Source organism: Astatotilapia calliptera, chromosome 19 (assembly GCF_964374335.1).
Source record: "Astatotilapia calliptera chromosome 19, fAstCal68.1, whole genome shotgun sequence".
In the NCBI taxonomy this organism is placed as follows: Eukaryota; Metazoa; Chordata; class Actinopteri; order Cichliformes; family Cichlidae; genus Astatotilapia; species Astatotilapia calliptera.
In genome coordinates this window covers 18,425,983-18,453,030 of record NC_137440.1, presented here as the reverse complement: position 1 = coordinate 18,453,030, position 27,048 = coordinate 18,425,983, and the positions used below count along the sequence as shown (strand labels likewise).

General features: G+C 39.7%; 1 protein-coding gene across 1 annotated transcript; it reads right to left on the bottom strand.

Moving 5' to 3' along the window:
* Positions 1-4,116: 4,116 nt before the first annotated feature.
* Positions 4,117-20,842, bottom strand: kcnk5a (potassium channel, subfamily K, member 5a). Its single transcript, XM_026151369.2, has 5 exons — positions 19,971-20,842; positions 8,661-8,772; positions 7,180-7,346; positions 6,885-7,053; positions 4,117-6,776 (listed from the first exon to the last, which is right to left on the bottom strand). Exons 1-5 carry the CDS (start codon positions 20,154-20,156, stop codon positions 5,851-5,853), a joined length of 1,560 nt encoding a protein of 519 aa, XP_026007154.1. The 5' UTR covers positions 20,157-20,842; the 3' UTR covers positions 4,117-5,850.
* Positions 20,843-27,048: the final 6,206 nt, after the last annotated feature.

Genomic DNA, 27,048 nt, shown 5'->3' with positions numbered 1-27,048 from the left:
TGTTTTTGTAGCAATAATTCATAAGAGTTGCTTTCAGGTAAGAGGATCAGATCAGTCAATCAATCCACTTTGAACAGCAGTTGGTGACAGTGGGATGAAGAACTCCCATTTAACAGAAAGAGATCTCCAGCAGAGGCAGACTTGTGAAGGGCCAGCCATCTATAACAACTGATTGGAGGGTGAGGGCAAAGAAAAGAGAACAAATGGATCATTGAATAAATGACAATTGATTTTCTTAATGAATATGTCTAAACACAGGAGGAGTGATGATATTTCTCCATTTCACAGCTTTATTTGCAAGTGTTAAACGATGCCTATTTTAGAATGGAATCACAACTGGAGGATAGCCGGGTAACAAACTGTAGGTAAAAATGAGGCCTTTCATATGATAGAACCTGTTTTAACCAGCAGCCCATCTCATATGGTGATGTGACCCTTGAAATGCACTTTTTGAATCTTCCTTCAGTGCATATCAGAAACTGGATCGAACATCCAGAGCACCAAAGCTTGTTTCTGTTACTTCATCTCACAGCCATTATACATCATTGCTGTTTAATGTTTATGTTATAGCCCATTATTTTGATGCTTCGATTTATGGTGACGATTGGAGTGAGTGTAAGACTTTTTTTCTCCCTGATTTTTAAAGCGATTGAAATCTTTTTTTTCTGTCCTGACCTTTTTCATATGGATAAATCATGTACTTATTAACTTATAAAGGACTAGATCTCTAGAAGTGGTAAACTTTTACCTACTCTTGTTTGGGTATAGTAGCTATATAATATGTAAAAGTTTAGATTTGAGATATTTAATAGTTTGTTACATATGGCACAGGGAGTGTAAGCATTTACGCAGATGGTACTTATATTCCCCTTTGTTTTAATTTGACTTTGAATTTGTTTTCTTGATATGAAAGTATCCACAGAATAAACCAAGATAAAACAAGAATCTAAGGCTCAAAAATACTCAAAGTTTGAATGAAAAAGTGGAACATTTCAAGCCACCCCCGTATACTTCTGTGAGTTAGATATGCAAGAGTTATTGCATAGAAAATGTGCTTATTTAGAGGTGGCAACATTTGTTTTAAGACTTTGTTGATTTTAATTGAACTGACCACTTAAGAAATTGATTCAAAAAACTCAGACTGAGTCGTTTTGACGAAGTTGCAGAGTGATGATTTAAGTTTTGCTTCAACCGCACTGTAATAGGAGACGTTTGTGTTTCTGCCACGCTCAGCACGTTTTCATGCTGAGCTCTCCTTTTAGTTCGGTTCAGTGAGAATCATCAGTGCTCAGCATCGGCTCATATTCAAAGTGTGAGCACTTTCGGATCTTTAAATTGTGTTTCGGCTCCGCTACCCAAACGACAGATACGGGAAATCTGTCACAGCTCATGCAGTAACTCTACAGTGTAGCAGATATGTATGAATAATAATCTGTTCTAACGTTAATAGTTTATCTAAGTGTTTGAACGATGAGTATTATTTCAGTGATTTCATTAACTATGTAATTACACTTGGTGCCACTTGCAACATTTTCTCCCATCAAGTGAGAAAGACAGGTGTTACGACCCCTCCCTTGTCTGTGAAGTATAGGGGGCACACTGGCTGGCCACAAAACAGGAGAAACAAACTACGTCCCACAAATTTGCCACCTTAATCTTCAATAACAACTGAAGCTAGACAGGACTAACGCAACACTTCCCAGCACTTAATGGTTAAAAGAGAGGGCGAAGCACTTGTTGCTAGAGCTATATGTACTTTTCCACAAATGATCTTGATGCTGCTCTGCTGTGGCAAACGGGTGTGGTAACCTGGAACAGAGAGGGAGGGAGGGAGAGCAGCTCTCTTCTAAGAAGAGGCTAAAAGGTCAGTGGACATAACAACAGTTAAGAAACTCATTATTCTCACTTCTGAATAAAACCCCCTGTTATAACCTCTGAGATGGTGGATTTGAACCCATGACCTTGTTAATATGATGCAACAGTTCTAACCACTGCTCCACTATTGCTCAGTGTCAGTGTGCTGTTTTATTAATTTCCCCCAACTACATGATGTTCATCTTACACCATTTTCACACACCTTCAAACGGAGACGCAACAAAAGAAAAAGAAAAAAAGTTTTAAATAGAGATTAAAAATATCAGCCGCTGTCCGTTTTAAGCCTTTTCTACAACTTTTTGGAGGCTCTCTGAGCAGATTTCTTGTAAGTGGAAGACGATCATAGTTTCTGTGGGCGACTGTGCCAACAAAAACTGGTTGTCAAGCAAACATTAACCTTATGTTCTTTTAGCAGATCAGGAGATGTCAGCAGCCTGGCTCCACCCTTATGAATAAACTGAGTGTCATTATCATAGCTGCTTTTATTGCTTTTAGCTGCTGTGTCTGTGTTTACTTGTTGTCTGCCAGCATGACCATGACCCTGTACAGACTGAATTAGTGTTTCCAAAAAAAGGGGGGAAATAACACAATTACAGTATTTTTAATACTGTAAATGTAACTTGAAGCGTTACGTTCTTATAATAAAGGACAGACTGTAGAAGATGAAATGAAAGTATCATTAAACCTTTGAAGGATACTTAAGATGCATTCCAATATGGATTCAGTTTAAAAGGAAGTCATTCTGCTCATTTCCAGAGTAGCTTTGCAAGATTCACAACTCAAAGTAAATTATTAATTTAGTATTATTTATCTCATAATTTTATTGAATCCTTAGTTTAGTATTTTAAGCCAACTTTCTTCTGATCGACTGGCTCTCACTATCATAAGATAGAACAGAAAATGGTTGGAACTAGTGAGTGTCCTTGACTCACTCCATAAATTAGGTGTTGAGAAGGAAAAACAAATTATGCCCACTTTAATGGATAGTCTATGTGTGCTACACAACTTCTGGGGCTGCATAGCAAAGATGGTGTTAAAAACATGTTTGCAATCCATTTTTTTGCTCCTAGCATAGATAAATAACAGAAGAAGAAGAAAGCTATAATGGGTGCACAATGCCAAAAGCTGGACTTTTCCCTCTAACGGCCACTTGAGGCTGGCTCCAAAAGTGAGTCAATGCCCAGACTTGCGTGTTTAAATGTCCAAATTTTGCAGCATGCAACACCAAATGCTTTAGATCTCTGACCAGTTTATATTTAGGCTTGAGCTACAACTGGTATGAAATTGTTACAAAATGGGAAATGGCAGATTACACGGTCACTCATCATTGAAATGATACCATCCCTGGAATTTATTGTCTGCAAACATGGAAGCATTCAATTCATTGAGGATTCACCATCCAGTTTAATTTTGTCATTCATGGAAGTGGGAATACTGTGGAACTCATCTGGCAATTAGCATGGCTTGCTGAAGTATAAAAGAACATTAATCCAAAATTTCAACTTCTCTCATAAATACATAGGGGTAATTTTTTTTTTTTTTAAGTAACTTGCCCTCTGAAGTACATTTAGTCGAGCAAGTGTTACCAAGAACAAAGCACTTTTATTTTTAGCTATACAACCATAACCTGCATGTTATGGTTGCCAAAATTTTACAACAGCACAGTTTTTAAAACACCGTTCGTCTATTGTGGCATGACTCAAGAGCTGAGACATGAAGACGTGAGGAAACCATCTGAGATCATTTCATGATATGAGCAGGAAACCCCCCCCAAAAAAAAACAAAACACACACAGTGGGGTGACCAGGATAGATTTGTGGTCATTTTTGGGCAGCATACACAAAAAATACAGGACTATTTAATCCCCTAAACCACCCATGACTACAACATTTGGAATGCAGCTAGTGATGGAAAGGATATTTGGTGTATCCAACTGTTTTTCCTTATTTGTGAAAATAGGGTTTACAAATGTAGCATAATTTGAACTGTGTATTACTACCTGCGCAGAGGAAATGCCCTTCAAAACAAAGGGCAGTGCAAAGTTACATTCAAAAACTTAAAATATCTGCACCAAAATGCCCCCCCCCCTCCCTCTTTCAGTTATATGATGCATGGCCACAGCCAACCATGAACTAAGAGCTACCTCATACCTCCACCACTGGAAAAGACATCAATGCATTACCAGTCCAATAAATGGAGGGGGAAAAAAAACAAAAAAAAAACAAAAAACAAACAAACCTCAAGATTTCATTCAGTGTTTATTTTTAACGAAATATACAGTTTTGTTCAGAACTCATATACAAAATTTACACAAAAACATGAATAACTTAATCATAACAAAAAGAAACTTACAGACGAGTATAATGGAGTTTTATTACACCATGGAGCAACATTAGGAAGGAAACAATGAACAATGGCCCTAAATCTACCTAACTTGTTCTTAAGTAATCATTTTTTGCTAGAAATTCAGTCCACACACACACAAACACACACACACCAATGCTGCACTAACACATCTCAGAAAATGTGAAAAGAAAGAAAAATAAAAAGTGGCTCTGATGAAACACAAGAGAGGAAGCAGAACTTATTTCCTCATCTTCTTTCACCCAGTGTGAAAGAACTTTTCAGTGAGTCACATTCAACAGATGTTACAGTGATGTTCATCTACTGCTTCACAGTGGATTTAAAGCCATTTCAGGTGATGGCGGTCACCTGCAAGGCAGTTTTCATGTTTACATGAGGAAAACAAAACAAAACGTTTTAATGTGTATTTTATGAGTTTTTAATGAACTTTACTAAATTTAGTTGGCTTTAGATTTAAAGTAGCCCTTTGTGGCACTGGATCTCTGCCATTTTACCATTCGGAGTAATACTGTTTCAAGTTTGTGTGCCAGTTCACGTGCAAAAAAGGCAGAAATAATTAAGGCTGAGACGCATCAGACATCAACAACTGACAGGCCTGTGCAGGCACAGCTGAAACATGCGTCAAAGAGGATCGATCTGCTCCGAGTTAACCTTGGCTCCCTTTCACAAGTGGCACTTCAATCATTGACGGCAGTGCGAGCCCCCCGAAGGCAAACATGAGTAGCAAGGCCGCGTCCCAAGCCCGAGCCATGTTTGAGGCTACTGACGGGCCTTCAGCCAATATTTACATGGCAAATAAAAATCGTGTAAGAGTGGTAAGGAGGAATGTTTTTACTGTTAAAGGCTTGTTCCAGTCAGGCAGCGCCATCCCAAGTCAAAATACCAACTTTAGGAAGCAAATGCCTAAGGAGGGATCGAACAGATGTGCACAAAACCACAACACCGCCCCACAACTTCACAAGTTTGGAGTCTGTTCACAAAGACGTTTGTTCTAGGACGCATGTGTAGCAGAGTACAGTCATATCTGTTTCTTACAGTCAAAATAAATTGAAATCTCAGACACAGCAATAAGATTTGGCCCTTCATTTTTTTTAAGACATGCTTGGCTCAGATTATATAAAGAACAATGTGCACTGGGATGAACTTTGGTCTATCCTCACTTGGTGGAATTGTGCAACGGGAAACATAAACCCACGTAGCCACTGAATAAAAGCTACCCTTTCCTTCATTTGAATAAATATATTAAAAACCAAAACAAAACACCAATATGGTGATTATAAATACATGAAAATACAGGAAATCAGAAGAAATCCCATGTGAAAGTAGAAAAAAACAAAACAAAGAAATACTTGCTTCTTTGGACATGACAAAATGTTGCTTAGAGTTTTTCCAAACCGTATAAAACAAAGAAACAGATCAGTCGTTAAATACTCCTGGGGTTATGTGTCACGTACTTTGCAGTTCAGATTCAGCAAGACAAAGAACACGTGCTCAAGAGTTTGATTTGAAATTTGATCTTGACTTCTCATGATCAGACCCCTTCAAAGTGCAATGCAACTTTCCTCTCAAACACTTCACATTACAATGCTTCGCGTGTGTTGCCTTCACGTGTCAGGAGTCTGTGTTTTCCTCCTTTGCATATTCCTCTACCAGTTTCTCGTACGAGTGGCTGTGTTCTGAACCGTCACTCGTGAAGACAGATCCTTCGGACTCGGAGCTTTGCTCCTCCTTGGAGTTCGTCTCAATGTTTTCGTCGCACGTGGTGATGGAGAGTTTTGCTTTAGAATCGTCGTCGTCGTCCTCGAGCTCCTCAGAGTTATTGCTGAGGAAGTTCTCCTCGTCGATAAAGGTGATGTTGGCATTTTGGAACATTAGAGAATGGTACTCCTTGGAGTCCCACGCCCTGTGACCGACTGATACACATTCTCTCTCTCCTCCATTCTCCAGATTCACATCCTTGTCAAGCTGGTTCTCAAACATTTGATCATGGTTTAGTTCTAGGTCACCCTCCACCTGATCTTCCTTTAGCAGTAAACCATTGTCTGAGCCCAGGAGGTAGTTCTTAGACTTAGAAAATGCAACAGTGACGCAGTCACTAAAGCTATAGCGCCTCTTTTGACGTGGCGAGCGGTCCAGGCTGAGGATGGTATGGCCGTTAAACATAGGAGCATCGGTGCAACTCTTCGAGCGACCGATCTCTTTAGAGTTACAGACCGTTTTGCTGCCATCTTTTTTGTTGCCAATCTGTTTAATCAGGTCATTGTAGCCTTCCTTCTTCTTGGACAAGAAGCTGAAAATGTTGACATCATTCAGAGTGGGAGGCGAAGTAGGGGAAACTTTGTTAGACTCTTTGTAGTGGCGGAGCTCTTCGAGAGATAGCTTGCGCAGCTTGCGGCGTTTCTTCAGGGCTTTGTGGGCTTCAATCACCATCCGAACTTTCCAGTTAAAGAACAAAGAAAGCCAGGCCAAGCCTAGATAAATCCAAACCTCCACAAAGTAACGATACAGAGGTGGATATTGTTTGTTTGGATCCACACCTGCATGGACAAAGAACAGTGTGAGTGATTTGCATTGAAGTTCAAGGTCATCAAGAGGCACCTTTTACTATACTAACTTAACTGTCTAAATTTTAGAAGCCAGCTTACCTGCCACCATGTCTCCAAATCCAATTGTGGTCAAGGTAACAAATGAGAAGTACAAGCCATCAATGTAACTCCAACCCTCCTGAGACATGAAGACTAAAGGCGGGAGGACTAAATGGATCAGGACACCCCAAAGAAGAAAGATAGCCGTGCAGGTAAACTGAGATTTCCTCTGGAGGGAAGAAAAAAAAAAAGTTACTTCAGCTGAACAACAGATTAAAGTACTTTTCAAAGAAATTAAAGAAGGGAGTGAGGGGGAAAAAAAAAAAAAAAAAAAAAAAAAGGAGTATCAGCATACCAGTGATAGGCCTTTTTTGGTTAAAAATAGGCCCAGGTGCTTGGCTCTACCGCCAAAAAACTTCCCCAGTTCACTGATCCAGGTAAGACACAAGGGCACACCAAACAGGCCATAGAAGATGCAAAACACACGTCCTGCTGATGTTTTCGGAGAAATGTTCCCATAGCCTTAAGAGAGAGAGAGAGAGAGGGGGGTAAAAAACAAACAAACAAAAAAAACCCCCAAAACAACCTCCATTGTATTATACAAATAAGTGGCTCATGATCAAATCTGCAAAACTATGCGGACTGACTACCGTCAGAGTTACAACATCTGATACTCCTGTTGGCTAATTTGTAAATAATTTGTTTTTCTGATTTATCTTTGAATTTACTTTTATTATCATTCCTAACAGCATGCTTACATTTGGACAACCTATTGGTTCCTGACTACTCCCTGAAATGTCCTGCGTTGTATAATCAGAAAACAAGAGGCCATTTAATGAAACATGCAAAGATAATTTAAGAGGATTTGAGAGTCCTACATTAGAGGTAAGCAAGTTATAAAAGACTCCAAGACGCCACTTGAGCATCTCTTACAATTTGAAGATAAGCACACTGCTGAAACGTATAAAAATGCATGATGTAATGTTACTTTCAAGCAATAAACAATTTTACTGTTCACATCTGAATGGATTGTAAGTTGCTCTGTTGCCTCCAAGAGCTTTTGGACTAAATTCAGTGTAATGGAATCCAAAGGATGTGAAGCTTTTAGGTTTGTTCCCAAGTGTCTCTTCCACTTACAGCTTCAACAGTGAGCAACACTTCACTAATCACAAATGCGAACAAACATTCAGCTCCCGGGACAACACGAAGTCCTTAAAAGGACAACACTAAAAACATAGATTTTGCTAAAATGTTAGCTAGCATCTGCCCTACCAACTCAGCTGCCCATTTTCCAGTCACCAAAAGCTTGCTGGCTCACGATATCACCAGCAAAAGAAAAAGCATATCCGAGTGGAAACACTAGTTGACTAGTTTGCCAAATTACTTCAATATTTAACTCTACAGTACTGATTTTAGAAATCACGTAATGGCACAAAACAAAGAAAAGCAACTAAAACTGGCTTTCTACAGCAAACTGTTACCCATCAATCTGTTACTTGGCTACATAATCACAAAACCATCTGAGATCAGTAGCTTCACAATGTCCAAGTAAACTCTGCCGTCAATATGCTGATACTCGGCTCAGTCTCTTAAGTGGTTGCATGACATACACTACAAACAGGACAGACTGTATATCTCGTCGCTTTGACTGATACAAACGAGCACGATCTGGTGTCATTAATAACTGTCCTCTAAGTTTACACGGTGCTCCTTTAAGATTAAATTTGAGTGTAAATATAAAGACATTTAAAATATAAAAACCACCAAGAGCCCAGCTCTAAAGTGATCCTGCATCCGTTTTATAAATCCAGCTGTCAAACATCCAGAAGAACTTACCGATGGTGGTAATAACTGTAGCGGCAAAGATAACGGCATTTGGCCAGTTCCAGTTATTGAAAGTCTTATTGCCTGTTATTGTGACCCCTTGGCCTGCAGCATCTGACACCACCTGGGGACAATAAACATAGACTGTGCATGAGAAAAGGCTGGACTTTGTCTTAGAGAGAATTAAAGATAGAACAACAGATGGGTGCTATCAACTAGCATTTAGAAAACAGTCCACCGAGCTCAGTACAAGAACGCAGGAAGTGCATCCTGTGCAACCTGCGTTTCTTCTAGCACATCCTTCCTGTGATATGCTGACAGTATCTAGAGTACTACTGATGAGCTTAAACGTCACTCTGGCACCCTTGAGACTCATCTTTAACCTGAGGGCTTCTAAGTCTAAGCCTTTGCTTACTTTGGTAGAGAAACAGGAAGGCAAGCACTGCAAACCTAAACACCCATTTCATAATCGCATGATTATGCAGCATTAAAAAGATCAGGTAGTTTGAAAGCAGTTCTTTTGTTGGACTGTTTTTCCTTTTCCCAAGACCCAAAAACCCGGTTTAACCAAGTTATGTGTGGAATATGTCAGCCAACTCTTTCAATGACATTTTGAAATCCAGATGATGAGGCAAAAGGCGCTTAATCAATCATCCCCAACCATACGTGTCCATCCGCAACCACAACAAAAACTGAATTTTTCCTCCTGGGAATTAGCAAACACCCAACCATGTGTGCCGGGACAATGCACTACCCCACGCTCTCTCTCCCAGAGGGCTGAAAAGGGGGGAAATGTGCAGGCGTTGGCAAAATTCACATAAGCCCTCAAGTCCTGAAAGATGCTTGGTTCTCTAATAATAACAGGCCTGTTACAGTTCTCCTCTGTAATTACCAGAACAAGGGGAGGCCAGTCTTTTGTCTTCTGAAACAACACAGTTGGACTGTTGGGCTTTAGGATGACAGCGGTGATGACCAAGTTTGTTTTCAATCCATGACTAGAAATTAAAGAGGAAAAACCTCAGTCGTTTGCTGTTCGCTTACGCACTTTTGCCAATCCTCCCAGCAACCCAGCACATCTAATGACTGCTTACATTTATATGCATGAGGTAAACTACTTATTGGCCATGTTGAGGCTTAAATTTTGCTTGCATAAAACTGATTACAGGAACTGCAACTGCATGTACCAGATGATCAGAGCAAGCATCTAACTTAGAGAATAATCTACCTGCATAAAAGAAAGAAAATGTAGTATTGTATCTAGGGATGGGTACCGGTGTCTGACATAAACGGTAGTAACCAGACCGAAAAGCAGCGCACATTTCGGTGCTTTATTTCGGTGCTTTTTTTTCCTGAGCTGTGATACACTTCTAGCCAATCATTTTACGTTTCCCAGGATAGTAGGCGGGTCCAGGTACGTACGTTCAGTTAGAGCAGAGCTACAGATTAAAAATGTCCAAGGCGAAGCGGTCAAAAGTCTGGTTGTACTTCACAGCAAAAGATGCAAACTCAGCAGCCTGCAACAAGTGCTTTAAGCTGATACTGTGATACTGTCAAAGGAGGTAACACCTCGAAACTGATGAAACACCTGGCGACGCATAGCGGTTTTTTTTTAAAAGCCGAGAAATGCGCCGTATTTGATAGCTTGCTGCGAGACCTCACACTGTGCACGTTGGGTGGGTTGCCAGTTATCGGACCCGGAGCAACATCCCCCAAAAACCCGAAGAATAGAGTCCTGGCCCCTAGCCCTGCCAGTGTAGCAGAAATGATGAGGATGATGATGCAGCAGCAGCCGTTCTTCTCTGCGTGAGTAGCTTCATGTTGTTCGTGTGTAATTTACGTTGAGTAGGCTAACCACGTTATTACATTAATGCATGTAAGGTGAACTAGCAAACATCATCATAGCTACATGCGGCTGTCTTCTTGTTTGATAGCAGATACTCCCTTCACCCTGGCCAAAAAGGCTAAAATGACCAAAGAAAAAGTGGGAAACAGCTGAACATGAGAGGTTTTTGGACAAAGTTTGTGTTTTTTTTCCATTGTTTAAGCACTGTTTCCAGCCAAGAGTGATACCATATATGCCCCATAGCTGCAGAAAAGGCACACATTGTTATCTTTTTACAAAAACAAAACAAAACAGCTGAACATGGGAGGTTTTTGGACAAAGTTTGTGTTCTCCATTCTTTAAGCACCGGTTCGAGCACCGTTTAAGCACCGGCACAGTTTCAAAAGTAGTGATTTGGCACCGGTATCGGATAAAACCTAAACGATACCCATCCCTAATTGTATCAGACTCCTCTTGGTTAGAGGTAGGAAAAAGAGTTTAGGATCTAAGAGGATTTTTAGAATATGTGTCACAGATAAACAGGCTAATTGGCTGGATATAAACAATGTTTGGTCAAGTCTACGGTCAGCCTTTTTTTGGGCACGTATAAAAATATGCTAATTCCATCATCCTTTTTATTTTGCTGACCTTGAGTGGAGAGCTGTACACCTACACTCGCGTGCGACTACAGTGCGATCCATTTTTCTTTCACTTTTGTCCACTTTTTCCCCCACAATCAAAGGATCCCTAAAAGTTTGAGGATTTTGAATTCTTGCATGCATTGCACATCCATGCTTGTGCAACATATCCCCAATCGCTGCACTGTCGGCAAAAAAAACTAGAAAGTTTTAACACATGTTAAAAAGCTATTACGCAAGCTGCCAGGGTGGAGAGATCTATGTACAGATCTCCTCTCTCGATGAACAAAACAGGTGGCACCGAAACCAGCAAGCTGAGGAACCTGAATAAGATGAAGGATGCTTTGCAGCCTCTAAATGAACAGATGGGAAAAACACATGGTATTAGCTAGCTTACCAGGCATGTGAATCATGTTAGAAAGTGTAACAGAGACTCCCACATAGGTGCTTTGTTCCACAGTACTACTCACTAATCTTTTCAAAGGCTGTGTCATAGAGTGTATTAAAAAAAATGCACCTATTCAGCTGATCAACAAAGGTCTCTTTAACCTTATAAATTCTAGATACAGATATAACGTGTCATCTTCTAGATGATGACGACGACTCTCCAAGAATCTAATATGCGCAACAAACACAGCTCTAATCTGAGCAATGCACTTTTTAGACCTGAAAAACCTGTCTGGTTTTTGTTCTTTGTCAGACTTTGATAGCTTGGGCTGCTTTAATGCAGAGTGATGGCATTTCTAATAACACAGCTAACTTTCTGGAAATCATGGTGGATATTTAATCTCAAGATGAAGCAATAAATAATAAGCGATTCGTTCATTACTCTGAAACTGATGTGAACTCTTCACCTCATTCTCGCATTATACAGAAGATCTGAGGATGTTCATAGTCTGTCTGGCAGATATACATGGCTCAAGTTTAGCACATATAAAGCTACTGATTCACCTGAATGTAATGAGCACAGCAAAGGCTGACGCATGGAAGCAAGTACCACATACCTCCGGTGTATGTCAGTCAAATAGAAAATGTGATGACATCTAAAATTAAAGCAGACTGAAAATGCAAGTCTTCAAATTTCTTGTGTTTCCACAACTAAACTTTCTCTCGAACAAGCTCTGCAGAGCTAAAAGTCCGTGAAAGGTTAAAAGGTCAGCCAGAGGCCACCTCAGGTCACTAATGAGCATGAGGAATGAGCAAAAAGCACAAAAGTGTGTTTGTGTCAAAACGGGACCAAACAAGCTCAGGAGGAAGCTGTTAAACTGGCTTCATCACATGTCTGCCACTGTCCAAATAGTAGCTAAACCACACAGATTAAACTCCCACGGGGCAGCTTATTTTGCAAATAAAGTGATCACAGAATGTAAAGTTTATTTATAAAACGTTTATCTCTAAATGCACAAATTAAAAAAAGAAAAAAAGAAAAAAAAAAGGGTAAAATAAAAAGAAATTTGGCAAATCTTGTTAAGCAAACTACATTTTCCCCAATTTGCACACAGAGCACATGACAAATTAAATGAGGGAAAATGAATAAAATGCTGCTTTCAATAAAATGAACCACACAAAGACTTCATTGCATTACTGGACTATAACATTAATGACAGCAAGATGCTTGTAACTTTAAGCAGGTTTAACATGCTTTAACGCCTCTCTATCATGATAAAGTTTTATGTGAGGAATTCTGAATGGCACACTTTTAGTTAGGTCGGAATCAAAGACTGCTTATTAATTAGAGAAAGAACAAACAAATTTAACTATTGTGGAGTTGGGCAATATCTTCAAATCTTCCAAATGGAGATCTGTGCGCGACCGCTCTCCCCACTGCCTCATTCACAAAATGAGAGAGAGAGGAAAATAAATTAAAAAAAAATCCAAAAAAAAAAAAAAATCCACCCCTTGCCATAACCTTTTTCACATAACAAACAAACAAACAAAAACCCATGGCCCAGAATCAGCCCATGGACCATCCTAATCCAGCCCCCTGAACACCCAAAAGAAGGAGTGAAACAACTCCACCTCAATAAAAGAAAAGAAAAAGAAATGTAGCTTTATGTTAATGCATCTTGAGCTGATGGATGTAATAAGTCTGTATTCAACTCCATTTCAACTGAAAGTAGCCCAGTTCTATGCAAACAAGCGCTTTCTGTAATGAGCAACCACACCTTGACTTTAATGACAGAACTATTGAAAGCATTAGAGTGCATCGTTTTACGTCACAATATACAAATAACTAACATTACCATTTGTGTCTCTCACGTAAAGTTCCCGGACCAATTATCTGTTTCACCAAAATTAGAGAAGAGCATAATTCTGTGTCTCACGTTTTCAGTGTGCCATTTTTTTTGTTTGTAATTCAGAGCTACAATCTTGTCCACTGAAAAGACAGAGATGAAATCTTTAAATATTTCAAATTACACCACTGTGTCACAAAAAAAAAGTAAAAACAAACAACCCAGCCCAACACTAACACTCATCACACACACATCGCATGACAGAACACAGTTCACTCCTCTACTAAAAGCTCCTTTCATTTCTGTATAACTAACTGAAGGTTTACCACTCTGCTGCAGGACACAGATAACAAAAATAACAGTTAAGAAAAAAAAAAAAACCCTCCACAATGACAAACTGTTATCAGGACAGCGGCAGCTCAACATGCCACTCCAGCTCTTCTGTGTTTTTCCACTTTCAGTACAACAGAAGCAAACAGCAGTGTACAAAAGCCCTTTCTGAGCTGCAATTAATGAAGAAACTGAAGCTCTTCTGTCTCATTATGTATTTATTCCTGAGGAAGAGGCAGATAAGCTGCAAACAATGCATCTGAGTAACAGTACTGACATCTGACTGCATGTACGGTACTGCAACCAAAGATCCAAGCATGAGGAAAAACAACAACAACGTCTTCAAACTTTTTTAGGATAAATGAAGTAACAGTAAAGGAAAAAAAGGACTATCCATCTTTTTCATGGATTTAATGAATGTATAAAAAGGGGAATAAAATTGTAAGCCAGTAAAAGTGAAAAGATTTTTATATCCAAGATGGTGAAATCAAGATTTGTGAGTGGTTGCTTTGAATTAGGTTGTTACCATCACATGAAGCAGGCTTGCTTTACTGACACCACAGTGCGTTCTTTATTATCCAATTTATTGAGTTTATTAGTATTTAAGTAAATTAAACCAGGCTCACTGAAGGTTCAGAGGAAACAGGCCTTATCTGGAGAGAGGCTGCACTGACCTAAATGCTGAATCAGCATGTACAGACACTGTATAGTATGTGCCGTTATCTGGATAAACGCTACAGATTATTTAATCCTTGCTTCAGCAGGGTTTCCCCATGCTATTACTGCACAACACAACCCTCAAACCTTAATGTACAAATTTCTGTTGAACTACTCTGCTTGCCCACATTTTCTTTCAGATATCCTGGTGAAACGGCAGGTTTTCATATTAAACATGGCCAAAGTTTAAAAAAAAATAAATAAATAAAAAAAAATTTGGTCCCACTGGCACCTCTGTCCATGTACACAAACAAACAGATCCCATTTCCACGAGATGTTATGATGCTGTGCTTCGTTAGAGAATGAATACTGTATTTGTTAGAGCACTAGATAATCACATGTTTTGATTTTGTTTTTGAATGAGTCCGGACTCCATATTTTTGGCCCTAATGTTAGTCAGCGCAAACAACTACCAACTTTATGTCACACTTGAAAATGTACAAATATTTAAGACTCAAGGCTCCTTTAGATCAGTGTCTACAACTAATCATGTGCTCACCCATGATGGAGAACAATCCTGGCTTTAATTGGGACTCAGCTCAGTTTAACCTCCTGGAGACTAATGTATGAGTTTTGAAGAGCACCTAAAGGGAGTCACCGACACCCTACAGAAACTTACAGGGCCGCACCCTGTGATTTCTTCACTTTCCAAAATGAGGAACCAAGTCTTGGTTATCACAAGTCAGTGACCGGTGGACAACATTTCCAGGCACATGACAAAATAAGCTGTCCCCTAAAACAGAGAGCCACTTCTCTTTTCTGCTTCTTTTGAATTTCTTGCCAAACGCGTGAAAGCAGGACTGGGCGATATATCGAGTTTTTAAATATATCTTTATATTTTTATTTGAGATATAACAATATAGTTTAAATCGATAGTCTATGTTACGTCATAATTATACTTGTGGAGACGCAAGTTTGCTTCTCTTTCGTCTACTTTTGTCTCTCCCACACACGGGGGCTGCAAGGCCTAAAATCCTTTCATTTTCTCAAAAATCGACAGCGAGCCTTATGTATGAATTCTGGTTGTGTTTACTGACCTCGAACCGATTTTATGTGGTGCTCAGCAATCTGTCAAAAAATGTTTTAGTACGACTTTGGTAAGCTGCGAAGTCGCACCACTTGATGGATTGTCGGAGCATTACGGCTATCGTAGTCAGGAGCCTCGTGGAGTGATACGTACTGTGCTTCAACGTAATATTACTGTATTGTGTGCATATACGGACCACAAATGGCACCTGTAAGAGACATGGTTGCAAAGAGGATTTCAAACTCAAGGCTGTCAGTCACACAGTAGAACTTGGGAACAGAGCAGCTGCGAAATCGGTCTTTGTTATTATGCTCAGCGTCTTTTAGTTTAGATTTAACTGCACAGTTCTGAGTTTTTTGTTATGCACAAAAACATTATTTTATTTATGGAGCATTATTATTTAATAAATGCTGATAATTTATTTCTGAGTAATTTTTTTCATGTACATCTACACTGTATGTTAATAAAAGTGCCTGTGTGAGATCTGGGACACAGCTTTGACTAAGAACTCTTTTTGTTCTTACTTTATGGCTTTAAAAAATAAATATCAAGACAACGTATATCGTCCTACGTGAAAGCGCTAAAAACGTCTTGTTCAGACTCAAATTTCTTTCTTTAAAAGTTCAAAAAAAAAAAAAAAAAAGACACCCCCCCCCCCCCAAACTAAAAATACCAATTTTCTTAGCAAGAAAAAGAGAAAAACAAACAAACAAACAAACAAAAAAAACCTTTCCATCAGAGACTCAAAAATACTTAAATCTTAAAATATATGTTAGTGAATTTGCTAGTGTGGATGGCTGTGTGCCTGCCAGTTTCTTTTAAAACTCGGACTCATCCATGGAGAGACTGCACTTTAAAGCACCAACTACACATGCATTCTTCAAGTGGACTTCAAAGAGTGACCACTGGTCTGGTTATCTGCAGTTTTCCATGTTTACAACAGAGCATAATCCCACCTTAGACTGAAGGTTAACCTGGCAACGCAGCAGATAATCAGAGGATACAAGCACTACAATTTGTATGTTTGTCTGGAGCCAGTCATTTGAAACAAACAAAAATCCTGTAATTCACTTGCATTTTCAGGAAGTGGACACCTTTTTCCAAGATCATTTAAAGTCATTTTACTGCAGAATTCTAACCACACAGAGTTTGAGTGGAGTGTTTTTTTTTCCCCTTCTTTTTTTTTGGGGGGGGGGGGGATTGTGGGGAGTCAGATTTATAGCGTCAGTTTATTTTACTCATGCCAATGGGAGTAACAACTGAGCTGTACCTCTTACCAAACTATTTAGGGGCTTCTGAGTAATGAAAGACTTCTAAAAACATGACTTAACACCAAAGCCGTTCCAGTCTGGATGATTTCATCTCAAGATAAATTTTCTTCCAAGAGATGTCACATACCTTAAAAATGGCTGACTTCTTGATTTTTTTTTCAGAAGGCTAAAAAGAAAAGGCCTAAAATTGTTACCTGTTGTGCTACATAGTACAGTTTGAAGTGATCGAGAAGCCATCTCAGTGTATATGATAGGCAGGATAATGATGACGTAACTGGTTAAAATCTGCAGACTGTACATAAAAGATGGATATAGCCACTGAGATGTAACCGACTGGTTTGAGAAGGCAGGTTTTGAAACATCGAGCTGAGGGTGACAAGTAAGGTGTGAACCTGCCTGGCAAACTAAAAGATATTCATATGGTAGCAAACTGTCAATCTCAAGTTAGCACTGTCATAAATCACATCCTCTTGACGATAATGTGATCTAAAATTAATATCACATCGTATTGCATAAGACTTCAAACTTGCAAGCCTGTAGATTCATTTAGCTAATTTTCTCAGACTTTTGTACAATATGATTTTTGTTTACACCCGTACGTTACCCCCTGGGTGGCCATTAAGAAGAATGCTGATTGACCACATTACGGCACTGGATTCATTTTGCAGACCAAGAATATGCATCACACTTTTTAAAAACTTTAACACTTATTTAATATTGTGTGCACAGGCCTCAGGGCTACACATGGAAATTGTACATCTTTTCTCTTACTAGATTAGTGTATAGTGGTGATGAAGAATACAACAAAATGTGCTTCTATTTGTGCCATAATTGCTTAAAGATAAAAACCAAACCCGAGCAAATAAAACACCACTTGCTGCAAATGCAGCTCAGAACACTTTTTACCTGCATGTGTAAATTTCAGCTCCTCCTCCTCTTGTTTATTCTGGGCTGTAACAGAAAGCACGCTGCTTCCACTTCTCTTATAACAGCTACTGCTTTCAGGAAACTTCAGTCGTTTTTGTGGGAGAGATAATGTTCACCCCCCCCCCCTGCTGAACTTTTAGCAGCCTCTCAAGAGCCAACTTTGATGGGCCATAAAATCCAATCTGCAAACTGTGACCACTTCAAGGCTCCTGCAGTTAATAGTAAAACTCCTTGTTAATAAAACAGAACTTTTACAATAGTGTTACAGTCTCTCGTTAAGCTTGCTTACATTTGATTTAATCGTTAACGAGCTGGGCAGAGTTTCCACAGTGGAAATCTAATAGAATCTGCTTCTTAAAAAAAATCTTGTTATTAAAATGACTGTAATGCTTTTGCAGCAGGTGTTTCAGCAAACAGCAACAGAGAAAACATAATACCACAAGAGGAGAACAACTGTCTGCGCAGCTGGGGGAACATGTCAATGTGACCCCCCACCCACCCACACACCCCATGTTGCCTAAGACTTCAGAGAGAAAACAGAAGCAGGAGTCATTTCTGCTGCAGCTGAGCAGCTACTAACACCAAATAAACTTCTCACTCTCAGCTGATTTATAGCAGCAGCTGCTGCTGAAAGGGAAACTGCCAAAATCTCTCAGCCATATTATTCTCAACTACATTCATATGCAGATTTGGCCGCTTCAGGGGTTTTGGCTGTTTGAGACTCTTTCAACTGCCCACAAAGAAGCAGAAGGAGGAGAGGGGGGGGGAGAATCCCCCCAATACTGGAAGGGGGGGGGGGGGGGGTAGAAACAGGTTGAGACATGTTCCAAGTGCAAAATGTGAGAAACAGGACCCAGATACCATCTAAATTTTCACCTCTGGCAGATGGTGAGGCTTCTCTCCTTTCTCTGATGCGTCCCAGAAAACAATGAATGCCTGGCCCAAATATGGGAGTATTCTGTGGCCTTTATTGATGCTCCCAACTCTGAAATAATCTGAGAGATTATATCGGCCACTTGTTGGGTGCGTTGGCACTCAGGATGCGTCAGGCCCTTCCACCCCTTTCCTGCACTGAAACAGAGCTGAAAGTGCCACAAGTAGCCTGAATATGTCCCAAATATGACTGCTATGAATTGTGATAAAGCATGTAATGATGATAAAACATACTTTGAGCATTCATTTTCACACAGCACAAATTCATTCACAGTTTAGCTCATCTAAAGTGTCAAGATGACAAAAGGAGAAGCTTTGGTCTTCAAGATCCTTCTAGAAGAAGTGCGTTTCTGCAGGTGATCCTTTGGAAGGACTTCTAACGCTGGGAGCATTGCATGCCAAGAAAAGGCGTCAGTTGGTGGCTTCAGCTCACCATCAACCCCTGCCCAGCTGCCTTGCTGTTCTCATGAGGAGCACGAGTTCAGTCTTATAACCCATGCTGAGCCAGCATGGGTTATTCCCAGTTTTGGGGGGCCCAAATGCAATTAATGAAAAATCCATTTTAATCGATGAAGTTGGATCTTTGGCTGATTCAAGGAAGCTAGAAAACTGCAAATACGGGCCAAACAGTTTGTTTCAGCACTCTTCTTCTCCAGTGTAGGACTTCCCTCCAAGTTCAGATTCAACAAATGGAAACCAAAAGGTCATAAAGCTCTGGCAGTCAAAGTAAATGAACAAACAGCATTGCGTGGGGCAAACAAACAAAAAAATTACATGATTGTTGACATATTGTGGTCATTCCATGCTGACGGGGGAAACCACAGAGGTCAGTGGCCCCGGTTTTTTGGTAAAGAAACTGCCACCGTGACAAGAAAGTAAATGGAACAACAAGTACTGCAGATTTTAAGATCTGAGGTCACAGATTAGGACATCCACACCCACATAATCACTGCTTTAGATACACTGTCACGTTTACAAGTAATAAAATAATTATCCTAATCATTAGGCATGGACAACAGGACGCCAGCAAAGATAATAAGACGGTTTGATGATAATTATTACATGAGTTCTGGTCCTGTAAATTTTAAGATTGGGAGCATGTAAACAGTTAAAGCTAAGTTATCTCTCCTGCTAAGCTTTTTCCCTGCATCAATTTCTCGTGGAAATTTGTTGCTTTATGATTTATAAAGGACTAAAAATAGGCACCGTTTAGTAGTGAATTTATATATTAGTGAAACTGCGCGAGCCAGTCTGACAGCAGCTGGTTAATCAGGCCAGGAGGTTTGTGTCGTAAAAGCTTACAAACCAGCTGGGGCTCAATAAACACTCAAGTGTCCAGTGCCTTCCAGTAAAACTAAACAGGAAGTTATCTTCATGCAGCTGTGAAACACAGAATGAAACGTTTGAATGAAGATGTCCATACCTCCAATATTCTGTCCAAATCCCCCCCGGACAAGCACGGATATTTCTCCAATATTTTGTCCTTCTGGGCATTGTACTGCTTTACAGCCTGGTTCCAGTTGGGCTCCTCTAGCACCTGAAAAATGGCTGCCCCGATGGACAGGTAAAAAATGATGGCAGAGGTCAACAAGGGACCTTTATCTACCATACTTCTGCACAAAGGCTCGGAGAGCGCGCGGGACGGGGGAAAAAGACAGAGGGAGGGGGGCAGATAAGAGCAGGAACCGAAACTATGCAGAGCTCATACTCTGCAAGTTTACCAAAAGTTTCCCAGAAAGACCAGCTGACAGCATCGGGCTCCGGACAGGGAAAGCTTTAAAAAAGCGCTTCAAAAGGCTCGTTGAGCGTGCGCGCGCGTGGAGCTGCAGGAGTAGTAATGTGTCCACGTGCGCAACCAGTGGTAAACTGAGCACTGAGAGCAGCAGACTGCAAATGAAGAACAACGGGACCGAGCACCGCCCACGAGTGAACCACTCTGAAATCCGCTTCCTTCTTTCCCTGTTTTCTTTTCCTACAGGTGCACTCCTGAACACCGTTTACACATCCAAACCTCTTTAAATCGCAGAAGCTTCAGTCAAAAAGAATGAAAATTTTTAAGAGATCACCAGAGCAGGGGCGTTTCCACGTTTTTTTTCGTCTTTTTTTGTAACAGGGTGGCCAAGAGCAAGGGAGGAAGGGGCCCCACAGGAAATTAGTGTGGAAAATTGGTGTAGAAAAAGTCTGGCTACGATTTTCAGGGTCGCCTGCAGGCCCAGGTCCTCACACAGATGGTTTTATTCAGTGTCAGGTTATTATGTATTTTATTTTATGTATTTAATGTCAATTTCATTGGCATTTCCTGTTTTCATTGTCCTACTTGTGGCAATGCCAATAGATACCTCATACATTGTATTGTGGTAAGCACCAAAACACCTAGAAGATTCAAACCCAGGGCCTTTCTGTTCCGGTTGCTTTGGACTCTGAATGTGGTACAATTCACAGTCGTGAAGTCAGCTTGTTCCGACAGTTATTATAGTAAACTAAGTAAAAGAAAATTGATTCAATTCAATTCAAAATTATGCTAAAAAATAACAATTAACCATTAATTAAAACCACACCGTGCACTTGCAAAACAAGCTAAATAAAATAGAAATAAACAGTTAATGTCTTAGTTTTAGAATTTCTGAATGGGATCAGATTCTTCAGGTTTTACTACATCCATCTACATATGACAGATGCACGCACTTTGCCTTCAAAATAAAAGTCCTCAATTGGTTTCAGCGTTAACATTGAAAAAGAGCCAGAATTCTAAATAATAATGTGTATAAGTAATAAGAAGAAGAAGTAAAAGAAAATAGCTCTTTAAACACAGTTAATGTGGCCTTTGTTATAACATTGTTTGGCTCACTATCTATGCCTACATTCCATCCAGTTAAAGATTACTTATTTAATCCATTTATACAGACAGTTTGGTAGGAATTTACATGGATAGAGTGATGTAATTGTCATGACAAGTTTAAGTTAAATAAGCTTTCTGTCACAATACCATAGACTTAAATATACATCCCAAACCTTTATAAAATACAGAAACTGATGAATGATCTCCCCCACAGGCTATCAATTTTGCAAAAGGGCAGTGTTTGAAATAGCTGATTTGTATTCCAGAACATGAATTTCCCATCCTTATTTTTATGCCATCTCCATGTGCACAAAATTTATTTTCCATTTTTTAAGCATTAAAAAAAGTCCGCATTTGGAGAGTGGTTGGGCTAGTGTTGGAGTGAGTTATTTAGCAACCGCAGACCCAACTTTTACACTTCATTTGAATTTTTTTAATCTGTCATTCATTAAAATATGTGACTCCGTTGCTTCATTTTTCAGCTCTGGAGATGCATGCTTGGCTCTAAAATCGAAGCCACAACCCCTAATGTGGGGTTTCTTCTTTCTAGTGTTGGTTATTCAATGTTATTTCTTTGCACCAGGGGCAAGAAAAGCATGAAATTTGTAGACGTCTTAAATGTGGTGTGCTATGGTTTAAAAGTGAGCTTCTCTCCTGCCTCGCTGTAAAACCAGAAGACTCTGGTTTTGGGAGGTTTTTTTTTTACTGCTGCTACAAAATTATCTTAAATCTGATGCACATTTTTACACCATGACTATGCCTATGTAGGCCTGTTTTGACACGTTTCAAATGTGCAGTCAGTTCTGGTTGAAATAAACTTTCTCAACTACTGAAAACAAAATGGGTCTGAATGCATCTTTGGCATACTGATGGTCTTTATTTGCAATTTTTCCAGGAGGTAACAGGACAGTCACCTCTAGGAAAAAGCGCCAGCACAGCGTAAAGACATAAAACGAAGACTCTGTCTTGCAACATGGAAAATTACTGTTTTGGAGTGAACCTAAATATTTTAAAGAAGGACGCTCTTGTGTATAATTATTTTAAGTGTGTGTTAATGTAAAATGTCAGTGACATTCTTTGACATGATGAAGGTGTTTTTTTCTACTACTTATTACTATATTTTATTTCTTCGGTATAGAAATCAAACAGGTTAACACTTGCACTGCCAGCCTGCACAAAGCTGTGTAGCCAGCCAGATATTTCCCACACTTTCAAGTGTTATGCCATGAGAAAATGAGCTATGGATAGGTTTGCCAATCGTTTGGTGCAGCTCTGAGTACAACTGTTATGTTAGGAAACTTAATATGTCTCTAAAAATCTTTTTACTTTTTACTGCAGAAAGCAGAGCTCTAAAAACGTGTGTGTGAGTCAAGCAACCTAAAAATAAACTGAGTTTATACCTAACTTGTACTTGCTCGAGCATAAAACCAAACACACTCAAGGAAAAAAAAGCCTAAGGCTAGCAGTACATGACTGATCCTGATGCAATACCTGAAATTCATTCAAGCTGAACTCATATACTCAGTATAAGTTACAAACTTGTAGTGTTTTTACCACAAGCTCGGTAAGATCTGACCATCCCACAAACAGTGTTGATCTTGATTAAGAATTTCAGAGCTGCAGGTCATCCTAGTACGTTTTGAGCCTTCATTACTTAATCACAGTAAGAAACGAGTGCAGGAACTAACCACGTGAAATGTTCAGGGATCAAGGCGACATTTAGTTAGCCATCTCTTTTCAGTGACTTTGAAAAATGTCTTCAGAACTTGATTGATATGATGCAGTCACGTGAAAAACAAAGGACACCCCATGTTTCAAAAGCTTGTAGAACCACCTTTCATAGGAATAAACTGAAATAATCAATTTCTGTTTGGCTTTATAAGTCGCTCCCATCAGTTGGGGGGAATTTTGGCCTACTCTTCTTCTTGCATCAGTTTAATGTGGGCATTTGTTTTTTCACAGCTCTCTTAAGGTCACAACACTTCAGTTGGGTTCAGATCTGGACTATGGGCCATTTCAACACCTTAATTTATTTCTTTGTCAGCCATTCTGTTGTGGATTTGCTGTTGTGCTTGGTGTCATTGGCCCTCTATATACTTTGATATACAGCAGCGTTCGTGGTTGAATTGGTCGACCGAACATGCTCAGGTCAAACAAGCCCAGATCATCACCCTTCCACCATTGTGCTTGCTGACAGTTGGTATAATTTGTTTGTGCTGATATGCTGTGTTTGGTTTTTACCAGACATCTCCACTTTGGTCTTGTTTGTCCAAAGGAGATTTTTCCAGCAGTGTTGTGGTTTGTTTAGATATAACTTAAGCTATGCTGCCATGTTTTTGTGAAGAAAAGAGGCTTGCTCTTGCAAACCTTCCAAACAACTCATACTTGTTCGGTCTGTTTCTAATTGTACTGTCATAAAGTTTAACATTAACATGCTAACTGAGACCTGCAGTCTGAGATGTATTCTTGGGCTGTTTGCAGTTTCTCTGAGTATTGCATGGCTCGACATTATGAATTTGCACATCCTCTTCTGTGGCATTGTGCTAAGATACACCTGAATACGCCAGACCAGAAATCTGCTGATTACTAATTAAGTATATCTGATTGGCAACACCTGGCTGCTGCTCTCTTAGTTCCCCATGCAAGCAGAAAGGGTTTACTTTTTTTTTTCACAACTTTGTGCAGATATATGAAAATGTTCTTTTTTTTACAGGGTTACATGTCATAAAAAATGTGAACACCAATTTTGTTTCTCAGCTTCACAGCTGCAAGCTGCATTTCTGAATGTTATAATGCATAAAATATTCTTTTTGGATCAGAAAACATACAAAACATCCAGGGTACCTTAACACCATTAAACTGATGCAGGCATACTACTGCAGCTCTGACATATTCCATGATATTGAACTTTAATTAGAAAAAGTCATAAAATTTTCATGTGACTATCTCCTGTGTTTCTGAAGTTATAAAGGCTCTATACTGTTAAAAAAATACTACAAACACCCATATTTCAGTGGCCTTAATATAATGAAGGTAAAAGCTACTTTACCACAACACCCCAGCTAATTCTAAGGATCTCTCGCAGGAGCTTTATTCATATTTTGTTAATTTTACACGAAATAGCCCAGCAGTGATTTTGAAAAGTCTAATTGGTGTAATTTTTTCATCTTTCAACCTTTAAAACAAACTTCAGACTCACATATAATGATAATAAACCCTCCTATCTCTGTCTGATCGCCTGAAACAGAACAGACATACAGATAAGGGTTCCTTTGTTTGATCTTTGCTCCTCTCAGTATCAACAAAGAAAACAGAGAGCATCACTTGAGCAAACATTTAAGAAGTTCATATCTGGACACTGACACATGTTACCTTTAGCCTTCCAGTGACTGAGTGCGGTCATTAAGTCATTTTTTTCAGCAGTTTCTTTTTCACCTTCACTTCTTTATTTGCATGTCTGCCACATATTGTCCTGATTAACAGTATCTTTCCAAACACCCTGAGGACATACAGTATACAGGCCACACCTGTCAAACAGGTTCAGGTACTCAGTGGCTCATCTTCAGAGACACTTATACTACATAACTGTTTATGTCTCTAGTGGATTTTTAAAAAAAATTTTATTTTTATTTTTGAAGTGGTAAAATCTAAAAACCCAAATAAATGAAATGTCTTTATACCTTTGAAGGACATGATGGAAAACCTGCATGTTCTCTATAGAGAGGCAGAGGCAGCACATTTTCTCATGTACAGTGGGATGCAAAAGTTTGGGCAACCTTGTTAATAGTCATTATTTTCGTTGGTTGTTACAATAAAAAAATGTCAGTTAAATATATCATATAGGAGACACACACAGTGATATTTGAGAAGTGAAATGAAGTTTATTGGATTTACAGAAAGCGTGCAAAAATTGTTTAAACAAAATCAGGCAGGTGCATAAATTTGGGCACTGTTGTCATTTTATTGATTCCAAAAGCTTTACAACTAATTATTGGAACTCAAGTTGGCTTGGTAAGCTCAGCGACCCCTGACCTACATACACAGGTGAATCCAATAATGAGAAAGAGTATTTAGGGGGGTCAATTGTAAGTTTCCCTCCTCTTTTAATTTTCTCTGAAGAGTAGCAACACGGGGGTCTCAAAACAACTCTGAAATGACCTGAAGACAAAGATTGTTCACCATCATGGTTTAGAGGGGGGATACAGAAAATGGACTCAAAGATTTAAGCCGTCTGTTTCCACAGTTAGGAACATACTGAGAAAATTGAAGACCACAGGCTCAGTTCAAGTTAAGGCTCGAAGTGGCAGACCAAGAAAAATCTCAGATAGACAGAAGCGACGAATGGTGAGAACAGTCAGAGTCAACCCACAGACCAGCACCAAAGACCTACAACATCATCTTGCAGCAGATGGAGTCACTGTGCATCAACCATTCGGCGCACTTTACACAAGGAGATGCTGTATGCGAGAGTGATGCAGAGGAAGCCTTTTCTCCGCCCACAGCACAAACAGAGCCGCTTGAGGTTTGCTAAAGCACATTTGGACAAGCCAGCTTCATTCTGGAATAAGGTGCTGTGGACTGATGAAACTAAAATTGAGTTATTTGGGCATAACAAGGGGCGTTATGCATGGAGGAAAAAGAACACAGCATTCCAAGAACAACACCTGCTACCTACAGTAAAATATGGTGGTGGCTCCATCATGCTGTGGGGCTGTGTGGCCAGTGCAGGGACTGGGAATCTTGTCAAAGTTGAGGGACACATGGATTCCACTCAGTATCAGCAGATTCTGGAGACCAATGTCCAGGAATCAGTGACAAAGCTGAAGCTGTGCCAGGGCTGGATCTTTCAACAAGACAACGACCAGAAACACTGCTCAAAATCCACTAAGGCATTCATGCAGAGGAACAAGTACAACGTTCTGGAACGGCCATCTCAGTCCCCAGACCTGAATGTTATTGAAAACCTGTGGTGTGAGTTAAAGAGAGCTGTCCATGCTCAGAAGCCATCAAACCTGAATGAACTAGAGATGTTTTGTAAAGAGGAATTGTCCAAAATACAGGAAGGGTTTAGAGGCTGTAATTTCTGCAAAAGGCGGATCTACTAAATATTGATTTCATTTCTTTTTTTGTGGTGCCCAAATTTATGCACCTGCCTGATTTTGTTTAAACAATTATTGCACACTTTCTGTAAATCCAATAAACTTCATTTCACTTCTCAAATATCACTGTGTGTGTCTCCTATATGATATATTTAACTGACATTTTTTATTGTAACAACCAAAACAGGAAAATAATGACTATTAACAAGGTTGCCCAAACTTTTGCATCCCACTGTATTTATGTTTACCCACTCCAGTTAATATTGCAACCTTATAATGGTAGTAATGTTTGTGTATTCCAGTGATCCCAGAAGCTATGCTGTCAAATTGCTATGCTGGCAATTTTCATTTGGGTAGGGTCTCCCATGGCAAATAAATCCTGGGTGAGGGACCAGACCTGTGATGACCAAGAGACCAGTTCACCTCTCCTGAGACGGGGTTACTGGAGTCCTACCCTGGCATCAGGCCTGGAGTAGGGACTTATCATTTGATCGCTGGGACTTAGCCCATGGCCCCCAGCTAGGCTTAGCCGGAAGGAGCTACACAGTGTGGGTGCTCCATCT